Genomic DNA, 24,150 nt, shown 5'->3' with positions numbered 1-24,150 from the left:
TAAATAAAATTCTGCAAAGTGTACAAATAAATAGTACAAAATATTCATTTTTGCTACACTTACCCACCACTCTCAGTACTACATTTAGCTAACTTAATTTTCCGTGACTCAAATTTATCCAGTCAAATTTCTCATAATAGGTCATCTGAGTAAACAGTTTCAAGTGTTATTTACCAAAAAACAATGTTTCCAGGCTTCAAATGGAACTGGCAATGAGGCTAAGAAAACAGCCTTAAATTTTCACAGAGGGCAAGAAAAATTGCAGAAAGATTGGAGCCCAAGGTCAGCCTTTTTCATGCAGTTCTGGAGGCAAAAATTACAAATTTCCACCAAAACCATGCCGTTAGCAGCAAGGGAAGAATGCCATTTAAAATAAAAATCCAAACTGTACAAAGCAACATGTCTTTAAAGTGGCAGCTATCACATGGAGAGTGTGCCATCTCAGTGCTGCCACACCAACTACAGACAGCACTGCCACCTTATCTATTTTAAATCCTCACCCGAGGATATACTTTGTAATTGATTTTAGAAAGGGAGGAAGTGAGAGAGAGAAATATCGATCAGTTGCCTCCCGTACGTGTTCCAACTGGCGACTGAACCCACAACCTAGGTATCTGACCTGACCTGGAATTGAGCCTGCAATCGTTTTGGTGTACGGGAAGATTCTCCAACCAACTGAGCCACTGGGACAAGGTGGCACTGACACTTTATAGAGGGAACCCTGCATCTTGCATCCTGGCCGTTCCCTGGCCGGGTGCTGGGACTCCGTGTTCAGAAAGAAGAAGAGGGAGAGAGAAGGAAAGAAGGAGATGGAAATGAGGAGGCGAAGGTGGAGGTGGAGAGGGAAAGGGAAGGAGGGCGAAGAGTAGAGGGAATAAAAGGAGGACTGTGGTATGACATGGAAACACAAAGAGGTTATTAATGCAAGTGGAGTGGGGGCATCTTGGGGTGGAAGTTTTTGTGATTCTGTTCTGGAAATTTCTTGCATAACTAAATTTGTGCAATGGAAGGAATTGGAGAGATAAACTAGTTGCAGGTCTATTTCATAGGTGAGGAAATTGACATCTAGGGAGCAAATCAGCCCCATCCCCCAGAGAATCCACTTTACCTACTCTAATGGCATCTAAAGCCAGGGGTTCTAAGAATAGTCTGAGAAGCCCTGTGACATCCCAAGTAGCACTAGGTGCACTTTATGACAAGAGCCTAATTAACTCCTGTGACCTGGCACCATTACTCACCTGGTCACGGCAAATGCTGGCACCCCAAGTGCTCAGGTCCTGAGTAAATAGCCACCCTTCACGCACACAGGGCACCCTGATGCATCACCATCATGAATGCTCAGCTGACATCATCACAAAGAGGAAGATGGTCATCCAAAATCCACCTGACTCACTTCCTAGTCCCTACATTTAAGACATTTGAGAGCAGACACCACCACATTCAACCAGCAGAAGTAATATTCATTGCATACAGGGCCGCTCTGGCCTCTCCAGGGAAACTGGGCAGCATGCTGAGAATGGGCCTGCCACTGGCTCATTCCAACTCCTCTCACCCTATCGTCAGTTAGAGGTAAAGAGGAGGAATACTATTAAATTTTGATTCTAAATCAAGATCTCACGAGTGCTTTGATTCTCAACTTTTTTCATAAAATATCCATTCCGTGAACACCGAGAAGGAGTCTTGCGACAGTATTCCGGAAAGAAGACCAAGACAATTGGTGGTGATGTGAGTCTGCGGCAATGTTTTGATCACATCCTTATAGAAACAGGGGATTCCTTAGAGGCGCCTTGAGTGAGATCTTCCAACCTGTCTGTGTTAGAAGGTGGTGCCTGAGCCTCTCTGCACACCTAGCTGACTGCCCAGACCTGGGTCACCCGAGGAAGTGACCTGTTGACTGAACAGACGTGCAGTATCTGCCCATTCCCATGAGGAGGGGCTGGAGAATGTAACTTCATGACCTGCCTGCAATGGAGGGAGGGGTGCCCCAAGCCGACAGTGGGAACTCCTGAGTGAGCTCCTCCTAGGGCGCTACCATACGCAGAGCACTAAGCTGGTAATACTTTATTACTTCATTGCCAATTCTCACAGCAAATGTGAAAGGATAGAATAATTACTTTAGTTTCACAGAGAAGCAAACAGAGGCTTAGAGAACCTGACTATTTTGCCCAAAGCCCACAGCTTCCAAGGTGCTAAGCCAGTATTCCAACCCAGGTGAGTGTGATCCCAAGACCCAGATTGGAGATGGGGCTCTGAGATTTACACATCCACACTATATCCTTGAGCTAGAAAGACGGGAGACAAATGGACCTTCTAGACCAGTTTATCCGATAGGCGATGGAAACACTCTATGATCGGTACTGTTCAAATGGTAGCCATGAGCCCCAAACAGCTCTTGAATATTTGATGTGTGGCTAGTGCAACTGAGAATCTGGATTTTTTTTATTGTATTTAATTTGAATTCATTTTAATTAAGTCACCATTGAATGCCCATGTTAAACAGTGCAGTGAGAGACATTTTACATAAAAAAAAAATTCAAAAGCAGAATGGCCACAGCCATCTGGGTTGGTCCAAGCAGCTTAGTGAAGGAGAGAGGCTCCAGGCAGGCCCTGGATATGTTAGGAATTGAACAAGACCCTTCCTGGTTCCAGCATGATCGCCTTCCCTACAAAATCTGGTTCAGAGTCAAGGGCCCCAGAAATCAAGTCCAGTCCCCATAGTCCACAGATGAGGACCTCAAGAATGTGCCTGCTGGGTCCTTGTTCTTCGTGGACCAGCTCTACAAAACATGGTGAGTTTTCATTTACTCCTCCCATTGCCCTCATAAAGCCTTTCCTCTCCTCCCTTTCCCTGTCCTCCCAGCCCCCACTCCTGCCAACACCAGCAGGTGCTGGGCTCATGCTCTTCATAAAAACTTGGACATCTTCCTTTCTACCTGTAAACTGAGTCATTTCCTCTCTTGCAGTGGCTTTTAATGTGCTTTATTCTTCTATATCTGTCACCATGAGAAAGGCATTTCTTGATACAGTGAGCAATGATATTCACAGAGAAACCACTTCGCCTCCATAAGCCACGGCTCCAACACCAGCGAACAGAAGCAAGCCCTCCATCACACTGGCCCAGGCATAGTGAACCCAACACCCCAGAGCTGGTCACCCTATCACATTTGACTCCATTCTTTCCCATAACAAAGGCGATGATGGGACGCCCTATCACTGTATTTCCCATGACTTTGACTTACCTTTTCTTCAGATGCCCTAAGGAAAGAGGTACAAACACACCTGCATAGTCCCCTGGGGTCTCACCTTTGAGTTTCTTAGACATTTGCCCTAAATGTCCTTAAAGTCTCTCTAGGTTAGAATTCAAAGAAAAAACATGGCATCCAACTCTTTCTTAGCCAAAAGCAGAGAAAACAGCAGCCACTGCCCAGAGTGCAGCTGTCAGTTACCTGGTTCAGTGCAGTTCTTGCTGCTCCGAAGGTCTGTGTCTTCTGAAGTCACAGTGTCATTCACCTGCATTAGCTTCCTCCCCAGCGTCCACTGTCGGTCTTCCCCTATGAGATCCATGAAGTCAAGGTCTGGGGAGAAAAAGATAATAACCACACATCACTAATTAGCCTTTACTAATCTGGGTGCTCAGTGTCTTAGTCAGCCATCTGGTGCTCAGCCCCACCTGTACCCCCTTAGGCCTTACTGTTGTACTTCCTCTGGCTACTGGATCCTACTGGGCCCCAAGGGTAGCCCTCAGCCAGTAACTGGTAGGAAGTAGTATATTAATACTCACTGCTCCAGTGGGATGACTTTGAGGTGTATATTCTAACCTGAATTCCATAGTTTTCTTCACTGGAATCCCACTCTAGTTGTTTATATTACAGTGTAACTCTCATGATAAAGCCACTTTACCGACTCTGCCCTTCCCTGTTTTAATTCCTTGCTCCCAAAACAATACTGAGAAATGTTTAACAACCAATTCTTGGGGTGAGGGATGGGGAATCTTCATTTGTGGCCATGGGCCAATTTTTGTGGTGTAAATAGTCCCATTATGGCCTATTTCAAGCTACCAACATGGCCTCACTGAACATGTATTTAGGAAGAGATGGGCACAGTTTAGTCCACTAAGTCAGAATAACTGGCTCCAGCCCACCAGCATCTACTCTCCTACCAGCATTTCCTTGAACTACCTCCCAAAAAAAGCTACCTGCAATTGAACACTTGATCAGGGTTCTGAAGGGTTATCCAAGCTAAGACACCATTTTGGCATCCAAGAGCCTAGGCCTTGAATACCACATAGCAAGAGTTCCATAAGCAAGTGATGAAGGCAGGAATGAGGAAAAGCAGACCATTGAATATGTGAAGGGGATACGCACTGAACAGTGCTGAGATGACTTGGGGGATGGAAGTGCCAGGAAACAGAACAGAGACTGAAAAGTACATGAGAGGGAGAATGCAGTGTGTTCTCTGTTAAAGACATGTTGAGTCTGAATTGCATGTGGAGCTTTGCAAGGGAGGCATGCTGTCTATGTGAACATGGGTGCAAACGCCTCTGGGGACAGAGAGCATCAGGAGAGTCATAAGCAAACAGCGCACAGTATGAGACATGTATGAATAGGGTCTCCCAGGGGAGGAAGGGAGGGAACTAAAGAGAAGGGAATGGAACAAGAAATTATGGGGAACTCAAGATTCTTTCAGAGAGCAAGTATAGGAAAAGAAGCCATCAAAGGATCATGAATGGAAGAAAAGGAGCAAGGAAAATGGTGCCACAGAAGATGAGCAGACAGAGAATTCCAAAATAAAGAGTGGCCAATAGCCTTGACACTATGTACAAATCAAGGAGGACAGAAGCAAAGACACCACAAAGCTGGACATCAGGGGTCACTGGAAGATGGAAACAGCAAGCCAAGGTGACTCCTTCCAGTGGCTTGGCACTAAGTAAAGATATGACATGACACAATGGCAACCTCTTGAGTTCCAGAGTTGCGGTGGTCAGAAAATGGATTTAAATATAAGACAAGGGCCTAATGTGCAATGGCCTTCACAAAAGCCTGGAGGGTACACCCCATCCAGCCACATCACTGTGGTGTTCTGAAACTGTCCATGAAAAGCTGAAGGTCATCATACGCATTTCTCTATTTCCATGGTGGTTCAGTTTCCTAAATAATATCACCTTCATTATTGAATTTTTACTTCATGACATCATGTGGGAACGAAAGGGGGAACTCAAACATTGTCTACTTTGTCCACTGTTGTTCCTCCAACAACGTATTTTACTTAATGGCTGCTGGCTCAGAGTTGCTCAGTAAGCACATATCAAAATAATTATTCCCGTTTTGGGGATGGATAAAGTGAGGCTCAAAGAAGTTTCTGAAAAATCACAATGCTTATGGACATCTCACCTAAACCAACAAGACACAAAAATGTCAGCCTCTCATGCATTGAGGTTTTCCACAGTCAAAGGGAAACTGTTCCCAGAAGTAAAATTATTAAGATATCTAATTAAACCTTATGCATGTTGGCCAGCCCTGAATATGTTCTTAAAAAAAAAAAAAGTAGACAGTGGAACTTAACTAACTTCACTACAATAAATGATAACTATAGACTCAGAAATATAAAACCTACATGGTAGTCATATCAGTTTCACCAAAAATGTGAGGATAATACCAAAGATAATTCAAGGATAAAGCAGGCATTTGTGTAATCTGGTTAACCTGAACGGTTAACTCTTATGATTAAGACTGTTGACAAGCACAGAAAAATTTTTCAAAATTTCATGAAGAAACAATGTCAGTAACCTTAAAATCCAACAAGCAGCCCTAAAATGTGAATTTAATACCATAATATCATAAATAATCTCAAAGTGTGGAGAAAGACATCCCGTTTGTCTCAGGCCAGGTTTCCGCAGAAGCAGCCCTTGAGGCAAAAAGATTCAAGTCAAGGTGGTTTATAGGGTGCGGGGGAGGGGTGGTCTAGGAATAGGGAAATGAGACAGGGAAAGGGAGCCAGCCAACAGAGGGTGCATGTCATGTTCATTGCCAAAATGAATCAACTAGAGTTTGAACACTCTGAAAGCTCTGGGTGCCAATGTAGACATGTATCTCAGACACCCAGGGAGTGAGGAGCTTACGTATTTATCTGCCTACTCCTGGTCTGCTGTTGGCTGCAGGCGGTTCCCAGGGACACTAATTCCCTGGCACTTTCAACCTGCCACATGTCCAAGGGAGGTTCTGGTGCCCAGAAAAAGGCCCTGGACAATGAGATACAGGTGCTAACAGTTGAACAGCGCCAGTGTGCACTGAAGAGGTGAGAACAAAGTGATGTGGGCAGGGCACTAAAGGCATCTGCCAGCCTGCAGGAGATTCAGAGGCAGAGCTGTGCTAGGGACCAACAGACTGGCCATTCTGCTGTGCTCATAATCTGGGTCAAAGGAAAGTGCTTTGTGACACAGCAATGCAAAGATTCGCAAAGAAGCAAGGGTGTCCCTTCCAATGACTTCCAAAGTTCTTTCCTAGGCCAAGTTTCCATGGTTCTGTAATTGTGAGAGAAAAGCTGATACCAATTAGAGATGTATAAATAAAGCCAGCTATTGTAGCAGAAAATTAGAGGATTTTATTTTTTTTACAGAATGATTCAATATCTTCAGGAATTAGAGACTATTAAAGCAGTACCTCTGGATTCCAAAACCTACAAACTTTTATCTCCACAGAAATATATTTTACCATTGACCACTAATGCAGAGATCAGAGTCTGAGAAAATGAGAATGATGAAAACTAAGCACTGCATTCGCTTCCCACTGAGCCAAGTGGGACAATATTATATCCCATTTCATTTGTTCTCGCAAAATTCCGTGTGAGGTAGGAAGAGGCAGTTCTGGGGTCAACTTGCCTTTTTTAGAGTAAATAAGTCAAGCGGAGCCAATCCATGGTCACATCAACTACCATTTAATAGTTATCATGGCTTCCACTTACTGAGTGTCTATTTATGTGCAAAGACTTTTCCTTTCTTCACCATGTTTCACCTTACAACAGTATTATTGTGAGCTACTAGCTCCAAACTGAAGCACAGAGAGGTTAGAAAAACTCGACCAAGGTCACACAGGGAGCATGAAGGGGCAGAATGGGATTTGAACCCAGGTCTGGTAGGTCCTGAAAAGGACGGAATTCAGTGGGTTGCGTCATTCAGCCACAGTAAGCCAGAGCAATGCAGACTGCGCCTTACACAGGTTAGGGTGAGGACAGTCTTACTGGACTTATTTTCAAGAAGGCTGTTTCCTCAGCAACTATTAAGAACACAGTCAAGCATGACACTGCCCCAGGAAAGCATCTCAATGAATGAAGGAAATGGTTCTGAAACACCACTGGACACATAATGCTCCTCTGAGTGTGGATTTCCTTCCTAGAGACTAAGCTAGTCCCATTGGTCATGACATGAGGGTTATATTCTTGGATTTAGGGAAGTGGGGCAGAGGGTGGGCAGAGGGTGGGCAGTGAGGAAGGCAGAAAAGATGTGGAGAGGTGGCCACACTTGGTTTTTGCACTGCTCTCCCCTCATCATCTCCGGCTTCCTCGGACTTTCTCTGCTATGGCAGAGACTGCTCCACAAAGCTACACTTGAGCAATGTCAACAAAAACACTTGGCCCCTGTCCACTGCATTCTTGGCTCCTCATCTGCCAGGCCCTGGAAGTGCATGTTGGCCTAATTAGCCCGGGGGGGGGGGTGCATAAAGAGGGAGGCAGCAGGCTCACATGTTCCATGCCCCACACTGGTGAGCAGAGGCAGTCTGTAGGACTGCAGTCTCTGAGGGGGCAGGGTGGGGCAGGAGTACGCCGTGGAGCTAGCACGGGGTGCCTGCTAGAAGGGGAAGAAGTTCTCAACCCGAGACTTGAGCCACATGCTAAGGAAGGAAAGAAAGTGGAGGCTGGGAGCCAAGTTTCCATTACAGAGCTGTGTGCTCACCCTCTCTTGCTCTCTCTCTCTCTCTCCCCCTCCTCCCTCATTCTCTGCCCCACCCCCTTACCCCCTAATTCTCCTTGTAACTGGGGCTTGGAAAACCCAAGGATTTCTGACACCAAGAATGGATTTCCTTGAGTGCCCAAGGTCCCAGCCTTCACCCTAAGACTATCTCCTCTATGCACCCTTGTCCCACAGGCGTCCATCCTTCCCAAATACCAGCCCCAGAATCAGTGGAGAAGTGGGGCTGCCTGCTCTCTGAGGAGGAATTAACTCCTTCACACAGGTGGACAGGCAGCCGATGGGCAGATCTGCTGCAGAGTCATCCTAATTACCTTGCATGCCCCTCACCTCTGTGTCAAGCAGCCTGCCTGCACCGTCCGTCCACTCCCTGCTCTCACAGAGTGTTTGGGCCATCTGACTGCCACTGCTGCCGGGGTTAAGTGGCTGAGCTGGGACTCAAGCCCAGATCTGACACTAAAGCCCAGGTATGCATGTCCCACCTTGTTCCAGATCTCTGGGAGCCCAGGAAAGTGGCCCCGTGGGGTCAGCAGGCTCACTGTGAGAGGTCCTATTAACTGTCCCCTCCCTGAGAACTGGAATTCTGCATTTCTTCTTGAAACCTGGGGTGGCGGGCACCACCCCTCTGAAACACTCAGAGGACCAGGGAACAGGCCCCATTTGCAGATGAGGAAACTAAGTCTCGCAATGCCTAATGCAACACAGTTAACACCACAAAAGCCGGAGCCAGTGGAAGCAGTAAGTAACTTTGGCTCTGAGACAGGCTCAGCCACCGAGGCTATAAATACCCCGCCCTGTGGTTTACACAGCTGTCTCCACTCCTGCACCCTGGGCTTCACCCTGGGGTCGGCGGTCCGTTTTGCATAAGCCTGAAGCCAGCAGATTGCCTTCTTGCAACCCAGTGAGCAGGGACGAATCTGCCTCCCCCACACCATTCTGTCATCAGCCCCCTTCCTGACCCCAACCCTAGAGTCTCAGGAAGGGGCGCCTGGTGGTTCTCCCTCTGGGTGGGTGAAGAGGGGGGGCACGGGAGGCACTGGCTTTCTGCATGTGCATTACACACGGATTTTCCAGTTGAAACAGGCGTGTCCCTCTGCATTGCTCTTGGTCCTTGACAAGGAGCACAAATTGTAGAGGCTGTGAGCTCTCCACACCCACAGGGACTGGAGGAAGCCAGAGGTTAGATGGGCTGTGCATGGGTCCCTCCGCTGACTCAGAGCTCCAGGAAGACAGACAAGGGCAGATCCAGGGAGCTCGGAGCTGCAGAGGCCACAGACTCCATTTAATGTCCCCACCTCTCTAGCTGTTCACACACCCTGCCCAGTGGGGGCGACTCTAAGACCCCAGTGGACTGAATCAAAGTGTCCCTGTCATGCTCTCCAACTCAGCGATGGCACCACAGGCAGCAGCTTCATGCCAGATTTAAACATTATCCCTGTAACAAAGCACACATCTCAGCGTCAAGAGGAAAAGCCTGTTGAAAGTTGAGGTTTTTCCATCCCTCAGATGGGCCTCTCTTTTACTCAGAGGGGAGAGGGACAAGTACCCCAGCCCCCTGCCCCACTGAAGCCAGCAGAGCCTCTGCTGCCCTGTCTCCTGCTCTGTGTTGCTTCCCAGCAGCAGCAGGGATAAGTCTTGGGGGCCAGTTAGAAATGCAGATCTCGGGGCTGGTGGAGCCCGAATCTGCATGGGGCACACTGGAGTCTCCAGACCCTGGGCAGTCCTGCTAGAAGGACTTGCAAAGGGAGACTCCAGGGCCCAGAGAGATGAGCCCGGCCTGCCGCTGCTGAGGGTGGGGGTGTGGGTTGTGGGGGAAGTAGGGGCCTCTGTAGAAAAGGGAGGGAGGGATCATGAGGCAGCCGGGGATCCAGGCTCGCTGTGTGACCTGTGATGTTCATGTGTCCCGCGCATCCGGAAAGACTGGCCCCATTACCAGTACCCATGCAAACCCATCTGTGGAGGGGAAATAAAGGCCCAACCACCTCCTTCCCTCAAATCCCTGCTGCTGCTGCCTTTCCCTTGATCCTGACACCGACCCCTGCACAGCCCCCAGAGGCTGGGCAAGCCCCTACAAGACCGTCCTTGGGAACAAGGGACTGCCCAAAGCACCCAACCTATAAGCATGAGCCAAGAGTCCCATCTGGCACCAAGTGCAGATTTTGCCATGGTTGTTGGGCAAAACAAGACAGGTCTGGTTGTGACTCAGAGGCAAAGGTGAGGGAGTCCACCCAGCCCTTGGCTGCTTCCAGAGGGAAGCCCTTCCTCCAGGCAGCCTTCCCAGGCCCCCCAGAAGCCTCCACTCCCAGAGAAGGAGCACATATCACAGACAGAATAACAGACCGCCTCTCATTATGATATCCTCCCCACCTCCTACCAGGTCATAAGCTCCAGGAGGGCCCAGCCTATGTTTTTTTCTTCACTGTGCTTCCCTGGCCTAAAATGTAGTGGATGCTCTACAGCTAAGGTGTCATAGTGTTTCACTCGAGCCGTGACCTGGGTATGACTGGGAAGTAATCACAGGATCCGCAAGAGAAGAGCTCTCCAGGGAAGATCCCCAGGTGATTCAACCTTGACGAAGGGGTTAAGTTTAAATGATAGGCCCAGGAATTTTAGTGGCAAACCTGAACCAGAATCCAGATTTTCTGGGTTCCTGGACCAAACTGTTTGCATTACAGCTTACTACTCAAGGGGTGGTCCCTGGACCAACCACATCGGCATCACCTGGGAGCTTGTTGGAAATGCACCTCAGACCTACTGTGTGAGACTGCATTTTGATAGGTGCTCAAGTGCCCACCAAAGTCTGAGCAGCTCTGCAACCCCACACAAACGACCTCGTCTTCATGTGTCCACAGACATGTGCGCCTTCAAAGTTCCCAGCACAGTGCTCAGCTTGTCCTCTCCGCCTCTGAAGTCCGAAATGCAAGGACCCCTCAACGTCCCAGGGACCAGAAAGACCCCTCGGTGGGCTTCACACAGCCCTGCAGCCCTCTCAGAGGTGGGGCTTCCGCATGCACAGTGCTGCTGGCCGCATGAGACACGTCCTCCTGCGCCTGCCTCACCGGCACCCTTTCAGATACCTTTCAACGGCTTGCAGCCTGTTTCAGAGCTCCCTCTTTTCAAAACAGCTCCACCTTTCTTCATCGCTCCCCTAAATAAAGCAAAGGGGTTTGTTCCAAGGACCCCAGGGCTGACCCCCAGGAGTGCTCCCCTCCTGATCTAAACACACATCAGGGGCAGGAGTCAGCCCTAGTTCTTGGCAGTGCTTCCCCTGCCCTTGACTGCACCAGAAAGGCTATCCTTCAACCTCTCTGCCTCGTCCCTTTCCAGATTTCACAATCCCTAGTAACTTGGAGCTCCGCCTTCTCCTGGAGGTCTCTCCTCACTGGCCTCATCAGAGAGAAAGCAAGAGGACCCCTCTCCTCTCCTCTAGATCTCTCTCCATCAATCAATCAATGTCCACCCCCTCTCTCCCACACACTCACTCACACACACACACACACACACACACACACTATTCAACATGGGATTTCTTCTCAACTTTAATGTGCATGCCTATCACCCAGGGACCTTATTAAAATGCAGACTCTGAGAAGTAGGTCTATGAGATTCAGTATTTTTAACAAGTTCCCAGTGGATGCCAGTGCTGCTGGTCCAAACAACACTCTAAGGATCTTCATTACACATTTTTCAATGAAGACGCACATGAATGAAAGGGTCTGAGTCACCATATGCCAATGTGCATCCCAACTGGGCTGTGTTTCAGAAAGGAAACTGCCGGAGTCCCAGGCAGTGCACTCTGCAGGAGCTCCAAGCAAATCCAGAGCAGCCTCAATGGACTAGATGCCTCTGGAAGTAAAGAGGATGGTGATCTGACCCGTTGTGGGTACCTTCTGGCAGGAAAAAGAGAATGAAGGTCAGAGAGGCTAAACTCTTCAGACCTACAGTTAACCCCCATCATAAGTGGGTCTCACTGATACCCAGCACTCAGGAGCAAATACTGAAGTCATGTGCCCACTGCACCTGAAGATGGGGAGGAAATAAGCCCCATTTCTCAGGCAGCAGGGGCATTGTATCAACCAACATCCTACCTGCTCTTATTATCCCACCCGCACATTCAAAGACAGGAAGCCAATTCAGCACCGAAATCTGTGTTGGTGGCTGTGCAATGGGCCTCGCAACAAAAACGGCTTTCAAGGGGTGGTAGGGTGGGCAGAGGGGGAAGTAGGGAGAAAAACGGGAACAGATGGCACTCTGTGCATCTACGACCCAATGGGTGTGATGTGGACGCCTGGCTCCAAAACTGAAATCACCTTTCAGACAGTGGTGGCTCTTTCAACGCTACTTGTTATGCTCTGTGAGGCTTTCTCTTCAGCCATCCGGCCCAATATCCAACCTGTCAAGAAACTTTGGGAAATTAATTGGAGACACAGGAACTCCTAAAATGCTCCCCAAGATAATTTCCCACATTTTAAAAAGCAGGAAACCCCCCAGTACCTCAGTGGTCCATTTAGATCTGTGCCATGGAAAAGCACTTTCCGCAGTGATGGAGATGCCCAACACAGTCTCTGCCCAATATGGTGGCCACCAGTCTCATGTGGCTACTTTAAATGTGGCTAGTCCAGAAAAGAAATCTAATTCCTGTTGTCATGTTAATTAATGTAAATTGAAATAGCCACATGTGGCTGTGACTAGACTAAGAATAGGCCTAATCACATAAGTAGAATATCCCTGTTCCAAGGTCAAGAACCCAGGCAGAAAGCAAATTCTGTCAAAACATGGCAGGGTCAAGGGAAACAGAGGAAAAGGCAATGGCCTTGAGAGAGAGGTGATCACACATTTTAATGAGACACAGAAGAAGGTGGGCTTGTCTGATTTTTGTTCTCTTTTGGCTTCCTTCTTGGGGAAGAAGGAAGACAGTCAGTAGTTCTGGTAAAAGAAATTAGGAAGAACCATCAATACTAAAAACCAGTCCCAAGCCCTCTTAAAGAGGAAAAGTGACCTTGCTCTGTTGGCATAGAATTTACTCTTTGCTCTTTTTATTTTTAAAATGCGTTTTTTATTGATTTTTAGAGAGAGAGAAAGGGAGGGGGATAGAGAGATAGAAACATCGATGAGAGAGGAGCATCTTTGATCAGCTGCCTCCTGCACAGTCCCTACTGGAGATTGAGCCCACAACCAGAGCATGTGCCCTGACCTGGAATTGAACCAACGACCTCTTGGTTCTTATATCAACATTCAACCACTGAGCCACACCAGCCAGGCCCCCCAAGTAGAATTTAAAGAAAAACAACTCAAGTTGCTCAAAAAATCTGTGAGATCCACATGGGAAGGCAGCTGAGCATATGGTCATGGGTGGTCACCATCTTGGCATTTGGTGACAGTATTCTAGTGCCAGATCTGTCACTGGCTTTGGGCTGTTGAAGTTTAATCACTTTATCTCAGATGCTGTATGTGCAAGTTAAATGCACGATCGATCTCTAAAGTCCCTTGAACTTAGATTTTAAGTCTTTAAAAAAAAAATGTACAGTAGAGTTATCTAAGCAAAGGCTGACATGGTCCTGTGGGTGGGTGAGCTAAAGGCCATGTTAGAGAGCAGGGGGGAAAAATATTAGAACCTTCATATCTGTATCACATGCCAATCTAAAAATAAGTACATATTCATTTAATATTTACAACATGGGTTGACAGTACCACCCACCCTGAGTCCAGCATATCCCATAATTAATGTAACAGAAAGGCACGTTCATTCACGGCAGGTAAGAGGCCTGAAGGAAGAGTGCAGGATGAACAGGAGCCCTTCCGAGTTCACTTGCTTTCAGAGGTTGCAACATAGTGCACTTTATATGGGCTCAGTTAAGCAGATTTGCAGGTATTATTTTGAAACAATGAAATCTTTACACTATTTTTAAATGAGATGGGGACATAATCATAAAATCTTTTTATACTATACAGATGTCCACCGATTATATTTTGGCAAGAGTATTTTTTAAATAGTTGAACTTAAAGAGGAATTATGCATTTCTCTTTTATAAAAAGACTACAGCTATAAATATGCTAACTTTTTCTGAGAAGACGTGGCCACCAGCTAAGTATGCACCTAACAGATATATTCAGAGAACACAAGCATGTGTACACACACACACACACACACACCCTCTAAAGTAATATTTTATCAACCAGGTAAAAAAGTGCAACTTTCCTACAGAAAATTGTTCTATGAAGAGAGCATTTTGAAAAAACATATTTTAAAAAGTGTGTTGTTCCCTTCCCCGAATGAGAAAAACCAGCAGCATATAAAACATTCATATTTTCCACCTTAAAACTTGGAAGCAGAATTATCTAATCTGAATAAAAACATTTCAAATAGAGTTTCACTAACTTTGACCTATTTATTAAAAATATGTAAACATAACACCTTTCAAAAGTTGCAAGATTAATCAAATGAAACCAGGAACAATGGGAAGGTGTTAGCAAAAGTCTATGTATAACTGGTAGATAAAATGGAAAAATTAACATCTTGATTTAACACAGCCTCTCTGATGTTTTTCTTTCATTGGATCTATGTAACTTGGTGAATTCTCTATTTCTGAGAGAACAGCCCTTAAACTTTATTATTAAACTGAACTTTAAATTAAGTTAAAATAAACAGACAATTAGCTATATCTCAAAATACGGAACTAATATTTTTTTAAATGATTTAAGTATATTCAATCACATTTTCCTCAATAAAATGGTACTCAAAGAACACAACAATATTAATAATTATAATACTTTATAAAACTAAAATGCCCTGTTCTGTTCTATTAACAAATATAATGTTTAAATGGTTTGTTTTATGTTTATTTTCTTCCTCCTAAATTTATATTTTTTAAATTAATTTGAGAGAGAGGAAGGGGAGAAAAAGAGAGAGAGAGCAGAGAGAGACATCGATTTTGTTGTTCCATTTATTTATGCATTCATTGGTTGCTTCTTGTATGTGCCCTGACCAGGGATCAAACTCACAACCTTGGCGTATCAGGATGATACTACAACCAATTGAGCTACTCAGCCAGGTTATGTTTCTTGGTATTTAAAAATCAAGGGTGAATTCAAGTTTGGTGGGGCTTGAAGCTTATATAATGTTGGGGTCCCTCTTTTAAACAGAAAAATATAGTATAAATACAAAATTAGATACAAGCAATATTTTTATATTCACATGAAGTATATGTGAATACAAAATATATTATAGTATTTATTATACATAATTGCTAAATAAATTTACATTCATAAGAACAGTGTAGAGATTACTGCTTCAGATGGCACATTCTATTCCAGCTACATACATACCTTTCTCATTTCCTCCATTAGACTGTAGCTACCTAACAGAAATTTTCTCTTAGTAGCCCCCAGTACTTGCATAGAGGAGGAATTCATTAAATCTCCATTGGAAAATTATTATTTTTTTTTTTTATTGCTTAAAGTATTACAAAGGGTATTACATATGTGTCCATTTTATCCCCCCGCCCTAGACAGTCCCTAGCCTCCCCTATCCCCCAATGTCTTATGTCCACTGGTTATGCTTATATGCATGCATACAAGTCCTTTAGTTGATCTCTTACCCCCCTACCTCCTGCCCCGCAACCCATCCCGGCCTTCCTGCTGCAGTTTGACAATCTGTTTGAGGCAGCTCTGCCTCTGTATCTATTATTGTTCAAAAGTTTATAATGGTCTCTATTATCCATGAATGAGTGAGATCATGTGGTATTTTTCCTTCATTGACTGGCTTATTTCACTTAGCATAATGCTCTCCAGTTCCATCCATGACGTTGCAAATGGTAAGAGTTCCTTCCTTTTTAGAGCAGCATAGTATTCCATCGTGTAGATGTACCACAGCTTTCTGATCCATTCATCTACTGATGGGCACTTAGGCTGTTTCCAGATCTTAGCTATGGTGAATTGTGCTGCTATGAACATAGGGGTGCATATATCCTTTCTGATTGGTGTTTCTGGTTTCTTGGGATATATTCCTAGAAGTGGGATCACAGGGTCAAATGGGAGTTCCATTTTCAGTTTTTTAAGGAAACTCCATACTGTCTTCCATAGTGGCTGCACCAGTCTGCATTCCCACCAGCAGTGCACAAGTGTTCCTTTTTCTCCACATCCTCTCCAGCACTTGTCGTTTGTTGATTTGTTGATGATAGCCAGTCTGACAGGTGTGAGATGGTACCTCATTGTTGTTTTGATTTGCATCTCTCGGATGATTAGTGACTTTGAGCATGTTTTCATATGTCTCTTGGCTTTCTGAATGTCCTCTTTTGAAAGGTGTCTATTTAGGTCCTTTGCCCATTTTTTGATTGGATTGTTTATCTTCCTTTTGTTAAGTTGTATGAGTTCCCTATAAATTTTGGAGATTAGGCCCTTATCAGATATGACATTGGCAAATATGTTTTCCCACACAGTGGGTTTTCTCGTTGTTTTGTTGATGGTTTCTTTTGCTGTGCAGAAGCTTTTTATTTTGATGTAGTCCCATTTGTTCATTTTCTCTTTCGTTTCAAGTGCCCTAGGAGCTGTATCAATGAAGAAATTGCTTCGGCATATGCCTGAGATTTTGTTGCCTTTGGATTCTTCTAGAATTTTTATGGTTTCCTGTCGTACATTTAAGTCCTTTATCCATTTTGAGTTTATTTTTGTGTATGGTGTAAGTTGGTGGTCTAGTTTCATTTTCTTGCATATATCTGTCCAATTTTCCCAGCACCATTTATTGAAGAGACTATCTTGGCTCCATTGTATGTTCTTGCCTCCTTTGTCAAATATTAATTGAGCATATTGGTTCGGGCCGATTTCTGGGTTCTCTATTCTATTCCATTGATCTATATGCCTATTCTTGTGCCAGTACCAGGCAGTTTTGAGAACAGTGGCTTTGTAATACATCTTGATATCTGGTATTGAGATCCCACCTACTTTGGTCTTTTTCAGGATTGCTGCAGCTATTCGGGGTCTTTTTTTATTCCAGATGAATTTTTGGAGAGTTCGTTCTATATCTCTGAAGTATGCCGTTGGTATTTTAATGGGAAGTGCGTTGAATTTATAGATTGCTTTGGGTAGTATGGACATTTTAATGATGTTGATTCTACCAATCCATGAACACGGTATGTTCTTCCATCTGTTTACGTCTTCCTCTATATCTTTTTTCAACGTCCTGTAGTTTTCTGAGTAGAGGTCTTTTACCTCTTTAGTTAAGTTTATTCCTGGGTAGCTTAATTTTTTTGGTGCGATGGTAAACGGGATTGTTTTTATAATCTCTCTTTCTGAAAGTTCACTATTGGTGTATAGAAATGCCTCGGATTTCTTGGGGTTAATTTTGTATCCTGCTACATTGCCAAATTCATGTATTAAGTCCAGTAGCTTTTGGATGGAGTCTCTAGGGTTTTGTATGTATAATATCATGTCGTCTGCAAATAAGGACAGTTTGACCAGGGATCAAACCTACAACCTTGGCGTATCAGGATGATACTACAACCAATTGAGCTACTCAGCCAGGTTATGTTTCTTGGTATTTAAAAATCAAGGGTGAATTCAAGTTTGGTGGGGCTTGAAGCTTATATAATGTTGGGGTCCCTCTTTTAAACAGAAAAATATAGTATAAATACAAAATTAGATACAAGCAATATTTTTATATTCACATGAAGTATATGTGAATACAAAATATATTATAGTATTTATTATACATAATTGCTAAATAAATTTACATTCATAAGAACAGTGTAGAGATTACTGCTTCAGATGGCACATTCTATTCCAGCTACATACATACCTTTCTCATTTCCTCCATTAGACTGTAGCTACCTAACAGAAATTTTCTCTTAGTAGCCCCCAGTACTTGCATAGAGGAGGAATTCATTAAATCTCCATTGGAAAATTATTTTTTTAAAACTACACTAAAATTTGGTGCCCACACTCTTCCCTCCCAGGATCTCTTCTCCTTTCATTTGAATCAACCTCAGATTTTCATTTGGAAAATGACCCCTCTCGATACCCAATCTACCTCTTCAGGGTGAGGTGCATTCACTCACTAGAAGCCAGGCCAAACAAAGCCCCACATCCTATAGATGATTGGTTCTGAGATGTGCTCATAACTGAGCCAAGCCAATCAAAGCAGATATCACAGGAGACTTACCCCCTCTCTCCCAGTGGGCTTAAAAGTAGGAGGAGAGCCTGGAGGCTGAGTCCAAGAATACAGTAACACACCAAGGTGAGCAGAGCCAACCCAAGAGACAAAGAGAGCTCGGGTCCTAAGGACCTCACGTTTCAGCCCCTGGGGACCTGAAGCCGGACTAATCATGGCCTTTCCATTACACATCTCAGTGTATTCCCTTTTTAGCCTGAGCCAGATGGGTTGGCTTTTATCTAACAGAAACTGAAAGAGTCCTCGCTGATACATGCTTCCACTTTTTATCCCACCCCATGTGAAATGTGGCAGCCCGGTAAAGCTCTTCCCCAAACCAACCTGCCTTCATCCTCACTGCGCCCATCAGGCACACTGCTGAGCAGAGAGCTCTTCCTTTTCTCCGCATAAGTGTCCCCCACCCCACCATGAAAATAGAGGCTCCTGAATGCCTTCTATCAATCAAAGTAATAAGCTCTAAGAGGACTGGGAACACTGTGTCGGAATTAAGATGGCGATGGGGCATAAGGAGCTGCAGTACAGTCTGCAAGGGGTGATGGTTGTTCCCTGATGGTGGAGAGAGACAATCTATGCCAGCCGTGGGCAAACTATGGCCCGCGGGCCAGATCCGGCCGTTTGAAATGAATAAAACTAAAAAATAAAAAGACCGTACCCTTTTATGTAATGATGTTTACTTTGAATTTATATTAGTTCACACAAACACTCCATCCATGCTTTTGTTCTGGCCCTCTGGTCCAGTTTAAGAACCCATTGTGGCCCTCGAGTCAAAAAGTTTGCCCACCCCTGATCTATGCTCAGGTTCCCAAATACCCTGCCATCCTGGGCCATATGACAGCAGCCAGAGGCTGGCCCGATCACACAAACAAAAACCTCAATGCCATTGTGAAATTGCAGCAATGCTTTTCACAATGGCAGTCTGCAATGTTGGGAACTATCCTGGTTTGGGTTTCCCAAACGCATAGTCTGAGAAAAAGACTTGCATGCAAGTAGTTTATCCTGAAAGTGATGCCCTGGAAGAAGGAGTGAGGAAGACTGGGAAGCAAGACAAGGAAAGAGAAAGAGGAACAATGAGGGTGCATTATGGAGGCTGCTGCTGGCAACTGGGACACGGTTACCATGGAAGCACAGGGATGCAAAATAGTCCACCTGAAAGATAAGGGCGGTGGCTCCCTTCCCCCACTAGCTGAGATCTGCCCCAGGAGCAGGAGCTTCCCCAAATTCCAGGCTGCATTTTTTAATGGGCCAAGCCAGCTCCCACCTACTGGGGAAGACCCTGGGCCAGGAAGTAGAAGGACACGTAGCCCATGCTTGAGGTGGCACCATCAGGGCAACAGAGTCTGCACTCACATTGAACCGCCCAATGTGCCTGGAGCTGGAGCCTGGAGCTGGAGCCCAAAGAGGGCTGAGGGGCCGTCTCAAGGGACACCAAACGATGTCAGCCACTGAAGGTAACCTTGGCCTCACCTGGGAAACAAGGTCTCCTGAAGCAAGTAGGAAGATACCATGGGCATGTAGAGTCTCTAGCCATGTTTTCCTTTTCTCCCCTCGTCTCTCACCACTGAACTTCACACCAGAACTAAAGTGTCCTCTGGATGCTTCACAATGAGAAGAACAGGAATGAGGACTGCAGTGTGGTGTCCATTTACACACAAAGCCACTTCCTTTTCACTTGTTCCTACTCTGTGGCCCACTGCTCCTACCTTTCCAAGTTGGAAACCGAAGCTAGCCACAGGAGAGTCACCAGGTTGAGTGGGAAGAAAGATAGGATCCATGTCCTCTCAGGTTTCAGTCCTGAGTCACAGATTCATCAACAGGAAAGGGAAGACGGGGAGCAAGTACAGGAAGGGCCATCGGGGATAGGCTGACGCACGAAGGACCTTTCAGGCGGCTGCCTGGGTCATGGCACCTTCGTTTCTCACCTTTCATCCAGAGAGAACACCTCCCTGCTCCAATCCCCAGTGAAGCCCTCCAGGTGCACTTCTACAGATTTGGGATTTGCCTAAGGAATCAGGCTTTCTTTTCTAGAGTAATGGCATGAGTAGACTGCCAGTAACTCCCCGCTTGAAAAGACTTGCTGAAAACCATAATCAATGTTGAGTGTTTAGGACCTGCTGTGTGCCTCTAGCAGAGGGCTCCTCTATGCAGTTTGCCCCTCACATGCCTGTCTGCCCCCTTCCCTTCAGGCCTCACTCTCTCTCCCAAAGCCACGAGGCCATTCGTGCCGAATACTGAGAGAGACCCTGTCCCTCACAGTCTCTGCCAGCCTAGGTCATCAGTCCTTTGACAGGAACCAGAAAGAAGAAAGAAAAGTGAAAGGCCTCTTCCATTGTTTCTAAAAGAGGTAAGAAACAAAGAAGAGAAGTTCATGTGTACACACACACACACACACACACACACACACGCCGAGAAGGGGTAGTGGAGTAAGGGGTTCTGGGAACAAGGAGCCTGCCCCTCTCTTCCAAAATCACGAACACGGGAGAAAGACGAGCAGACAGTGAAAGGGTAAATGGGTCACAGACACCGAGCGTGGGGTGAGTAAATGTCCCTCATGGTAGATAGCAGGGATACTGTGGTCCTTTTCACAAGCTCCCTTCGTCTCTTGCCCACTGTGTGATAGCAGGACATTGTGCAAAAAGTGTTGGGCCCGCATAATTTCAACATGGCAAGAAAGAGTGGTTCAGAAGCGCAAGTGGCCCCATTCAGATCAGTGAGATGTGAGCAGAGGTTTGCTCATACTTTCTGGGAGGGAAGGCCTCTCACTTTCCAGAGAAAGCTGCTGATGTCAGATCTCTCTCTCCTGCTGTGTGAAGAGGTGATGCCTGGAGCCTCTGCAGCCATTTTGCCACCGTGGGGGACGTGGCCTTGGGACGAAGCTCACATACGGAAGGGAGGAAAGAGAGAGAAGAAAGTTGGATCCTGATTACATGGCTGGCCCATGGATCACACTAGCCCACCTGCAGAAATACCCTCCACTAAATCCCCCTAGGCCAGTGGTCGGGAAACTCATTAGTCAACAGAGCCAAATATCAACAGTACAATGGTTGAAATTTCTTTTGAGAGACAAATTTTTAAAACTTAAACTATATACGTAGGTACATTGTTATTAACATAATTAGGGTACTCCTAAGCTGGCCTTTGCTAAAGACGTCCTCAATCTGATTGAGGTACGTTCGCTGAGGTCAACCCCTTCCAGCTCTCCCATCCACACGCGTCTTGTATACTTGTTTCGTCTATCTCCTTTCGTTCATCCTCTCTATATGCTTTGAGTAGGTACTTTTGTCACCCACGCACGATTTGCGGACGCGACTAGCAATAACCACTGCACAATGAGACTGCTGACTGACTGGCTCACTCAACTCGTGCATGAATCACGCGTGCCTCCCCCGCGCTGCGTATCCCGCGGCCCACCTGCACTGCCTGCACCGCGTCTCCTGTCGCCCGACCGACCAACACCCCCCACTTCTTCTAACGCCACTTCTTCAAAATAGACTCGCCCAGGCCGAAAACCGGCTTCTGTGCATGGGCCACAAAGTTTCAATCGCACTGTACGTGGGCGCCCGTACGTGGTATTTTGTGGAAGAGCCACACTCAAGGGGTCAAAGAGCCACGTGTGGCTCGCGAGCCGCAGTTTGCCAACCACTGCCCTAGGCCTTAGGCACTTTGACTTGTGTTTTTTGTTTTGTTTTGTTTTATTTTATTTGATGGCATGAAGTGCCATGACTGATGAGATTAAACCTTTTGTTATGAAGATATAAGTATTGTAATGAGAAACATCAGATTTTTGTTCAGATTACTGGTCTGCAACTTTCTAACCTATGGGGCCTTACTGCTGCATAACTCCTTCCTACAACTGCCTTAGGGTTGCACACGGTTTCACATTTTAGCCCTACCAGGACACAAAGCTTTTTAATACAGGCAGTGAAAGCTCATCACGATGTCCCATCCCCCTTCCCAGGGATCCACTACCCATCAGGTCAAATCTCCTTCACTCTGTATCGGGAGCGATGATACCCGACACATTCTCACTGGTCCCTGTGTTCCCCATCCTGGCAGCCTAGCAGCTAGCTCTAGTGGCCCCCCAGCTCAAACAGCAACAGACAAGCACAGGAAGTGATGAGGAGTCGCTGGGACAAACTCCCATCTCTTTGAGAAGATTCCTAGCCGGAGAGAAGTTCAGTGAAGCCATGAAAGGCGCTGGGAACGAAGCTGATTTACAAGGAGCCTGAAGCCTGTGATGAGCCTCATGAGGGACTGGAGGCTTCCGATGTGCTGTGGAAAGCCTTGCCTCACCGCTCCTGCGTCCAGGGCCGCCTGATTTGGTTCCAACTGGAAACACTCTGCACCTGTGACTTGATCTGATCCCATCCTCTCCAATGACAGGCGTGAGCTGTCACTACTGCCAGATGACAAACAGGAAGTCACTGAGTAAGAGGACCGTATTGTCCATCTGTGCATGTCAGAGGCCATCCCTGAACCGGAGGGCAGAGCTCCAGTGACCGTCTCCTGCAAGACAAGTGAGCCTATGGCTACACTGCCCCGCACGCCTTCTCCAAAGGGCTGCAGAGCACAGCGCTCTCGTCGCTTCAATCTTTTATGGGAAGCAATAAACCAGAAATGTTCCATCCGCAGAGGCAAATATAGCAGTTCTCTCCACAAACACACACGGAGGATAGTCAGGTTGGGAAGTGAGAAATTTTATCTCTGGTTCTTTCTGTCTTCGGTTCAGGTCTAAATTTTCCAATAATGACTGCTTTTGCTACTATTCTTATTCCTAAATACAAGACAGATGCATCTTCAGCTGGACACCCTACAAAGGTATAGGTGCACTTATGTTCCACCCTGTGTATGCCCACCTCAGGCCAGACATCATTTGGGGCACTTGCATTGTATCTCAATACCTCATTTAATCTTACAGTAGCCTTGTGAGGTGGGTGTTGTCCCCACTTCCAGGATGAGAAACCAGGAGCTCAGAATCTAGGCCAGCCACTGGCCCCCAGCTACGTGTCCAGTCGCTGCCTTGGGCCAGACTGCAGGCATAGGACTGTCCTGGCAAAATGAAGGTGGTCCCCTTCAGGGACACAGGCTTTGTAGCAACAGAGTCTGGCCTGGCACCCCACCTTCTAGTCCCCACTCCAGAAATCTTCCCTTTACCTTTATCTGCCTTAAACTCGCCTGAATTCTCCCCTCAGCTGCAGGAAGAAGTTGTTTTGCCTAATCTTTCCTCCATGTTTCCATCTGAGGCGCAGGAGGGATAGGGCTGGTTTTCAAAAGGAAACTATGACAAGAGAATCATGAAGAGAGTTTACCTTGGCCAAATTAAAAAAAAAAGTTGTAAGTCTAGCAAAACATTAATGGTAGAACCTATGTGGTGGGTATCAGTGTTCACTGTACAGTTCTTTCCATGTTTCCGTCTGGTTGAGCATTTTCATATAAATGGTAAGGGGGAATAATGTTGCAGAAGGTCCCAGCAGTACATGAATATCAATAACATTCCCCTTGCCTGGCCGGTGTGGCTCAGTGGTTGAGCTTCCGCCCATGAACCAGGAGGTCATGGTTGGATTCCCTCCTGGTCAGGGCACATGGCCAGGTTGTGGGCTTGATCCCCAGTAGAGGGTGTGCAGGAGGTAGCCAATCAACATTTCTCTCTCATTGATGTTTCTATCTATCCCTCTCCTTCCCTCTCTCTAAATCAATAAAAATGTATTTTTTAAAAATAACCCCCCTATAGTATCTGAGAGTGATATAAAGAAACTGCAGCTTTAACCGGTTTGGCTCAGTGGATAGAGCGTTGGCCTGCGGACTGAAGGGTCCCAGGTTCGATTCCGGTCAAGGGCATGTACCTTGGTTGCAAGCTTATCCCCAGTAGGGGGTGTGCAGGAGGCAGCTGATCGATGTTTCTCTCTCTTCGATGTTTCTAACTCTCTATCCCTCTCCCTTCCTCTCTGTAAAAAAATCAATAAAATATATTTTAAAAAGAAAGAAAGAAAAAGAAACTGCGATGTGGCCCAGGTCCCTGTGTGCA

The 24,150-nt window shown here is 46.0% G+C and overlaps 1 protein-coding gene across 5 annotated transcripts in view; it reads right to left on the bottom strand.

Annotated features, from left to right (window-relative positions):
- SLC24A3 (solute carrier family 24 member 3) overlaps positions 1–24,150 on the bottom strand; it is a 490,708-nt gene that overhangs the window by 406,057 nt on the left and 60,501 nt on the right. For 4 of the 5 annotated variants that reach the window (XM_036323250.1, XM_036323251.1, XM_036323252.1 and 1 more), the window contains one exon: positions 3,447–3,575. In XM_036323250.1, the coding sequence (XP_036179143.1) occupies positions 3,447–3,575 (129 nt within the window). Of the gene's footprint in view, positions 1–3,446; positions 3,578–24,150 lie in introns of those variants that run through there. The other variant, XM_036323254.1, reaches the window with a different exon arrangement.

This window comes from Myotis myotis, unplaced genomic scaffold, assembly GCF_014108235.1.
Source record: "Myotis myotis isolate mMyoMyo1 unplaced genomic scaffold, mMyoMyo1.p scaffold_m19_p_9, whole genome shotgun sequence".
NCBI lineage: Eukaryota > Metazoa > Chordata > Mammalia > Chiroptera > Vespertilionidae > Myotis > Myotis myotis.
Note: the sequence above shows the minus strand (reverse complement) of the source record. Positions and strands in the feature narration are given on the sequence as shown.